Source organism: Aptenodytes forsteri, unplaced genomic scaffold, assembly GCF_000699145.1.
Source record: "Aptenodytes forsteri isolate BGI_AS27 unplaced genomic scaffold, ASM69914v1 Scaffold114, whole genome shotgun sequence".
NCBI lineage: Eukaryota > Metazoa > Chordata > Aves > Sphenisciformes > Spheniscidae > Aptenodytes > Aptenodytes forsteri.
In genome coordinates this window covers 3,704,007-3,711,572 of record NW_008795364.1, presented here as the reverse complement: position 1 = coordinate 3,711,572, position 7,566 = coordinate 3,704,007, and the positions used below count along the sequence as shown (strand labels likewise).

General features: G+C 37.6%; 1 protein-coding gene across 1 annotated transcript; it reads left to right on the top strand.

Moving 5' to 3' along the window:
* The first annotated feature begins 780 nt into the window (after positions 1 to 780).
* On the top strand, positions 781 to 5,757 carry FRRS1L (ferric chelate reductase 1 like). The gene is made up of 4 exons (XM_019472324.1): positions 781 to 887; positions 1,383 to 1,521; positions 4,871 to 5,117; positions 5,585 to 5,757. Exons 1-4 carry the CDS (start codon positions 781 to 783, stop codon positions 5,755 to 5,757), a joined length of 666 nt encoding a protein of 221 aa, XP_019327869.1.
* The last annotated feature ends 1,809 nt before the right edge of the window (positions 5,758 to 7,566 follow it).

Here is a 7,566-nt window from a genome sequence, read left to right as displayed (position 1 = left end):
TTCACAACTAGCGCTTTGGTTTTCAGTTGGCTAAGTAAAAGAACATCCTATTAAAATATCTGTGTTCACGCAACAGACACAAACTTCTACAAGCCAAGACAGAAAAGGTCTGTTTGCAAATGTTCGCACTTTCTCTTTGGTGTACTGTCGTACAGCAGACAGGGGATTGCTTGGAGTCGTAACTTTCATTGTCCGGCTCTTCTGGGTCTTCCAAGCGACTGCAGGTCCTAACTGCAGGCAATTCCCTGTTTTGATACTCTCTTACCTTTTATTGCAATGCATGTTTTATTTTACTTCTTAATGGAGGATGTATTATAAGGTCCTTTCAGTATCCATTCCTACAGCTCTGAATCTGGTGCCCTGCATTTATATTTAATGCTGTCATTTATAGCTAAAGAGTCAGATTTAGTTCCCTTAAGGATTTCCTGAGGGGACTAAAAGCGCACAAAGAGATAGCTAAGTGGAGATCCCTAACTGTTAGTTGACTGCAGTAGTCCGTGTTCCTGCTGCCTTAAGTTCACTTTTGCCCTCGGTGTAGCAAAGCAATGCTCCGGCATCCTTATCCCTTCTTGATGAATGTAGGAAACCTGAGAAAATTTTTATTTTCAGTTATCAGTCTTACTTTGGTACCTGGACCCAGGATCGTCTGAGCAAGGGATTGTGTGTGTGACAAAGCAGTCCCTCAGCCGAACAGCTCAGTTATCAGCAGACAAAGTAAATGCTATTGGAAGCCTTTCTCTTTAGTACGATTGCTTTTTATTCCTTGTATTTTATTTAGCAATGATTTATTCTCATTATACAGGTTACCCTTTCCCTACTGCTCCTCCTGTGGATCCATTTGCAAAAATCAGAGTGGATGACTGTGGAAAAACCAAGGGATGCTTCAGGTCAGTCTTGCGATAAGAGTACAGATACCTCTATGTTTGCAAATGCTGACTGATTGCATTGGAGACTTTGGTAAATATTCCACATTCATTTTAATAAATGTTTATTATTTAAGAACATACTTTGTAGTTATGGACTACATTATTTGAGGAAACTAGATTATTTAAGGATATACGTCGTGGTTATGGACCTACAGTTATTTCATGTTTCTTGTATTTTCATGCAGCACTTACAAAACCAGGGCTAGGAAGGTCAACAGAGTAATACTGTGTGCAATTAATTGCTTGCCATACTGTTTAAATACTATACCTTCTTACAGTAAAAGAGTAATAATTGCAAACACTTAATTAATGGTACTTTGTGTATAACATAATATAATATGTTTTACTGCCATTGTACCAAAATGCATTCTTTTAGTTTTTTCTTGCAGAAACGTGATTAAGTTCCATAGCAGGAAATTGCAAGGAAAAGTGACATGTATTTCCAATTCCATTTAGGTATGGTAAACCTGGATGCAATGCGGAGACTTGTGACTACTTTCTGAGTTACCGTAGAATAGGAGCTGATGTTGAATTTGAGTTGAGTGCCGATACTGATGGCTGGGTGGCGGTGGGATTTTCCTCAGACAAGAAAATGGTAAGACATGTACAGTTCTTCATGTTGGCAGCGTGCACACTTTTACGTGCTAGGATATAAATGGTTTATATTTGATCTGTCAGAAACAGAGCATATAAGGAAAAACTGACTTGCTGAAAACAAAGCGCCGTTTGGTAGCCACCCTGGGAGCAGAAGCCAGGCCTACTGCCTCCCAGAAAACCGTCTCATCCTTCCTAACATGTCCTTTCCCTTCTTCTCTGAGAATTACAACAGTATTTTGGTTCGGCTCTGAATGTTGTTAGCTTTTTGCCTTCTTATTAGAAAAGCCCTCAGGGATAAGCCAATTCATGTGGAAATGTCCTGTCACGCTTTATGTCAATGTTACTTGGACAAAAGGCACATCAGAAACTAAATTGCAAATCATATTATTCTTCAGTAAATCAGCTGACTTTCAGCGATATAAATATGCTTTCACCATTAAACTTTGGAAATCTTTTTGTTTCTTTCATACCTCTGGGTTGTTCCAGGGAAGCCACAAATGTGTGACAAAATGACTCCTGCTAATTTAAACATACATACTCTAGAAAGCAGTCTTGTTAAAATGTCTTCTTCTATCTCTCCTGGATTTTATTTGATTTGGTTTTATGCTTATTCCTGCGCTTACTTTTTCATTCAAAAGCTTCACTTTTCATTGTGTTTCAATGAGCAAAACAGGAGCATGTACTGTGCAAACTTTAAAAAACCTGAGCAATAGACGACTTATGCAAAGATGTTTTGTCTGTGATCCTTGGTAAAATGTTTAGGATTAAAATGCAGTTCATAATGTAGGTGTTTGTATACAGAAACACTCCTGAGTATATAAAACGATACTGAGCCTATGTCCTAAATCAGAAGTCAGAGGACAGGACTGTTTCTTGTACAGTTGTAAGCAGTAGTCTGAAAAAAATATGGAATTTAGACGTCCTGGGCTAGGACCCACAAAAACGAATGGGAAGACTCGCGCTGACTTAACAACGTCTTTATCAGACCCAGAATGAGAAACAGAAAGTGTGAGGGCAGGTGCTTTTCAGTCATTACCATATGTTTTAATATGACTCTGTAAATAAACACAATAAAGATAGAAGTCTTTTGTGTCATAAAGAAGAGTTCACGTCACAAGAAACAGTTCATGTTTTTAATGTTGTGAGGAACAGTTTTACAGCCAAATTTTGGGAAGAGTTTAGATGCCTGGAAATGCAAATACTCAACAGCATTTTCAAAGCAGCTCAGCACAGTTGTGAGGAACAGTTTTACAGCCAAATTTCGGGAAGAGTTTAGATGCCTGGAAATACTCAACAGCGTTTTCAAAGCAGCTCAGCACGTTTAAGTATTTGGCCCCAAGCTATCAGTGATCGTGTTACCAGTTTGTAACTCTGATGTACCTGCGGTAGATCCCAGGGTCCCACCACCTGCACCTCATCAGCCCCTTGGAAAGCAGGCGTTACCTTTTGTCCTAGGCACACCAAGCAGCATGTTAGGTCTCAGCTTCTGGTAAGAAGGATAAAGTAAGTGTAAAGTAAAAGGGTTTGCTTCCAAATTTGCTGCGTACGTGATCTAATGCCCATCAGTCAGCTGGACTAAACCAGCTATCATCTGCCTTTATCTCTTGTTCCCCTGCCGACTTCATCCTTTTTCATAACTTCCAGGATGTTTTGGTGACCTGAGATACGGAGGCTGTAGTAGTAAAATGACTCTGGGTCAAAACAGCTTGGCTGTGAGAAGTGGGCTGTGCCTTGGAGGCCCTAATAAAAATGGTGTGGCCTGGATAGCTACAGAAGTTCAGGGAAAAAACCTATTTTGTGTCCTCAATAGTTTTGTTTTTTTTAAAGTCCTGTGACCCATTTCTTTGTCTCAAATAACACTATGCTTTTCCGCTTGCAGGCTTTTGTGCCTAGGTAGGATTTTGTAATGTCATTCTATTAATTGAGATTCAGAATGCTTTTTTCTTTCCTTTTTAATTTTTGTATGTGAAAACAGCTTTATTTTTGCCTCTTTGTAATTAAGAACAAGGGATTTGTGCTCAGATGTATAAAAATTAAACTTTGAAAATAAGTTACGGAGAGCAAAGGATAGGCTCAAGACAGAAGCTGGAAAGGTTGCCTGCAGCAGCACTGACGTGCAGAAACTCTTCAAGCATGTGTTTTACCTAGTTGTCCCCTTTTCCCCTCACTTTCGGCACATCTTTTACAAATCCACATAGCAATATTCCCAGAGAGCTGAACTGCACCTTTTTCTCTCCTTCCCCCATAACAAAGAACTCGGAGATGATCACGCTAGCAAGCATCGTGTCTATCATCAGCATGACATATCGGAAAGATTAGTACGGGAGAAGTAGGACCTGTATTTAATATGGCACCGATACCTGTGGCAGTGGTGTTCAGTAAAATGCCATTCATCCAACTGGCACAGTGTTTTAATGGTTCTAGATACTAAGGCTTCTATGAGATAGTACTCCTAAAATTAATGCTAATCCCTGGGTGAAGCAGTGCTCTACCGCTTTGGCAGTGAGCTTGCCTAACTCTTCTAGCAACTGGTTTAACATTTCTATGAATGACCTCTACAAGCAGTTGTCTCACACTTCCTTCTGTCCGTTTCTTTGCTTGATTGTAATGCTTGGTGGCTGTTGATACTACGTGAAGAAGTACATATTGATTACTCTTTTCTTGTGTCTTACGGTGTTCTGTATTCTGTTACTGCGTGCTGAACATTTTTCATTTTCTCGTAAGAGATATAAGAAGTGATGTTCCTTTAAGTGAACTTGAGAAGAGGTTAGAAAAAACGGACTGGAATTTATGCTATTATTTGCCCAGATTTAGTAGATTCATCTCCTCTATTTTACCAAATTTTATCAGATTTCTGTCCGTGATTTGATGCAGTGGATTTTGCACACATCAAGGATTCAAGGCCTCCAGTTTTTATGAAGCAGGATCCCAGAACTTCACAAATTACAAAAGAAAACAGCCTTCCACTGATCAATTAATTGTGTGATGTCAGGGTGATATCATGTCTTACAAATATGTTATGTATGTTCGGTAAAATAACTCTTAGAAAGATCCAAAAGAGAATTCGGAGATAGTAAAGGTAAGTAAATAATACTATCCACTTTGTGTTGTTCAATCTGATTGAAAACATATGGTTAGGGAAACGAATATTTGTGTATATGTAACACAGAAAGAAGGAATGAGAGCCCCAGGTCTTGATAATAATAATCAAGATAAATAATAATAATAAAATAATAATAATAATCAAATAATCATCAGGTTTTTAATAATTAAAATTATATACATAAATGAGGAAATACTTTGTGACACTTTTGTTTTCCTTCTACCAATATGTTTTTACCGTGCAGGGAGGAGATGATGTCATGGCTTGTGTTCATGATGACAATGGAAGAGTCCGAATACAGCACTTCTATAATGTCGGTCAGTGGGCTAAAGAAATCCAGAGAAATCCTGCCAGAGATGAAGAAGGGGTTTTTGAAAACAATCGTGTAACATGTCGATTCAAGCGTCCTGTATATGTTCCCCGAGAAGAAACCATCGTAGATCTGCACTTAAGTTGGTACTATCTGTTTGCTTGGGGTCCAGCAATTCAGGGTAAGTTGATTTCCATGCTTCTGACAGAACTGGGCTGCCAAAATTGATAAATGTCTTTCAATTACAATATTCTTACTAGACCCCCTTTTTTTTAAATGGACTAAAATTCTGGCAGCATGAGGCTTAAAACAGATAAAAAGGAAGACAAAATAAATAATAGTCCTACCTGTCGTGTTTTTTTCACTATGTAGTTCTTATCCCCATTCCCCAAAGATAAATTTAAGTAAGGATAATTCATAACTAGAAGTTCTGAATTCCTTTGAAGGATGTTTATTGTTTACTTGAATTTCATTTGTTTTATTCAGAAGTTTAATTTCAGAAAGCGGAGAAATGACCCTGCTCACTGACAGTGTAACATTGCATGCTCCTGTAGATTTGAAAATTACTTGCCTTTCTACCTGTTTCTTTGGTAGAGTTATAGAAAAAATGCATCTGATGTTATTTCTTTCTGTCCTTACCTATTAAAGGTTCTATAACTCGTCATGATATAGACTCACCACCCGTATCAGAGCGTGTTGTCAGTATTTACAAGTATGAAGATATTTTTATGCCATCAGCTGCCTACCAGACCTTCTCTTCTCCGTTCTGCCTGCTCCTCATTGTTGCACTGACCTTCTATTTATTGATGGGAACCCCATGACCGATGGAAAATAGCAAGGATTTGTCAGCGGAAGTTTCTCAGGATGGACTGCTATAAGGATGGACGATGCATTTTTCTATTGGAATTTATATCACACCATCATCATCATCATCTAGCTGCTTTTGAACATAGTTAGCTGCTCAGAAGAACGAAATAACCACCTCCTTTGAGTGGCAGAGTGGTGACAAATCATTTAAGAATAATCAGTGAACACATAGGAGAATATTTTCAGTGTTGTGACTACTTGCTTAAAGAAAAGGAGACTTTTGTAAAATCAATGTGCGTGCATGTGTGTGTGTGTATGTGTGTTTGGGAGGGGTGTCTGTATGTGTGTTTAGGCGAATTTAGTGATGGACATCTTGTCAAATAACAAAATTGCCTTCCAAATTGCTCCCAAAAAGCAAATTTGGGAAAACATTATAATGCCATTTGGTAGTTCTGGTGCAGACAGCACAACTCCAAGTGCAGTTTCTGAACTTAAGATCAGGATACCGACACAGCAGTGTAAAACCTGCCCTTCAGCAACGGACAGTTCTCCCAGATTTTTTTTTTTATTTATCAAGGTTTACTTGCTCTGGTCCTTTCCAAAACTAAACTTGCATAATCAAGCATTAACATGATTTTTTTCAATGGAAAAGAGGTGATGAATATCTTTATAACAATAGTGTTTCAACAGCCTTCTTGAAAGAAATGGCTGCTACTTCTATGAGTGAGATACAAAGTTATTTAAACAAGGGGAAGGGAGAATACAGTAATGTAAATTCTCCATACATGGGAGAAAGATGTAAAACATAGAGAATATAGAAGTTCCCAACAAGCCATAGGACGTCCTCCCAACAGATTAAATCAAATTTTCTCTTTTTGTGAAAAGACAGTAATATTGCTGACATGTAAATATGTTTTTAAGCAGTTGTGTAGTAGTACGAAGTCATCTGTTTCTCTGTGTTGTATGCCTGTATATCCCGTTCATGTTAAAGATGAATACGGGCAGCTGGTGTTAACTTACAAAGAAATGGAAATATAATTGAGATTATTTGTGAGGAAAGATAGGGATTAATAAGAAGAGCGGTATCTTTAGTTTCATCAAACCATTGCTAAAATGTAGTTACTGTGGAAAAAGATGAGCTAAAGAGGAAATACATTAGACTTTTTTTATCACCAATAAATATTGCAAGTGTGCTAAATATTACCAAAAAGGAAAGTGTCAAAAGATATTTATGAGCCACACAATATTATGAAAAACTTTGATTTCTTGTGGAGAATTTCTGTTCTTCACGTAATAGGAAGTGTATGGCGCGTATACATGTAGTGCTCAAATGTGCTTAGATAAGGTTACTCATTCACTTCCTAACTTGCATTGAAATTCCATTTAAATAGAATTAAAATTTGAATTGTGCCAAAGTTCTATTTGATGTGGTACGCTTGAGGACTCTGTAACATAGGATCTGGTAAATTATGTGATGGACCTCATTTCTATTTTCATTGCTGCACAGAGTAAAAAGATTAACTAGCTTTGCTGGGTTTGCATCGTTATTCACAGACTGAAGTTTGTAGACTAATTTTTTTTAGGCTCAGCACTCTTCCAATCTGTGCTTAAAGTATATGAATTAAGTTTGAAGAGGAATTTATCTCCATCACAAACACTTTATCCCTATTTCAAAAGAAAGATTGCCTCGTAATATACATTTTCATTGATATCTTTAAGAATTTGTTCGCTTAAAATTGCTGGACTAGAGTTCAGGAGGGGGAAGAGAAATTCGGAATGAAGTGAACTTTAAAAGTGCACATAGTAGCTTTATTTAGTATAAA

What these genes read in the sequence shown, in the direction of transcription:
- FRRS1L (XM_019472324.1), top strand. Translation starts at nt 781, where the DNA reads ATGATTTATTCTCATTATACAGGTTACCCTTTCCCTACTGCTCCTCCT. An exon ending in TTTCCTCAGACAAGAAAATG is followed by an intron (nt 1,522 to 4,870) that starts GTAAGACATGTA and finishes TTTACCGTGCAG; the next exon opens with GGAGGAGATGATGTCATGGC. An exon ending in TTGGGGTCCAGCAATTCAGG is followed by an intron (nt 5,118 to 5,584) that starts GTAAGTTGATTT and finishes TACCTATTAAAG; the next exon opens with GTTCTATAACTCGTCATGAT.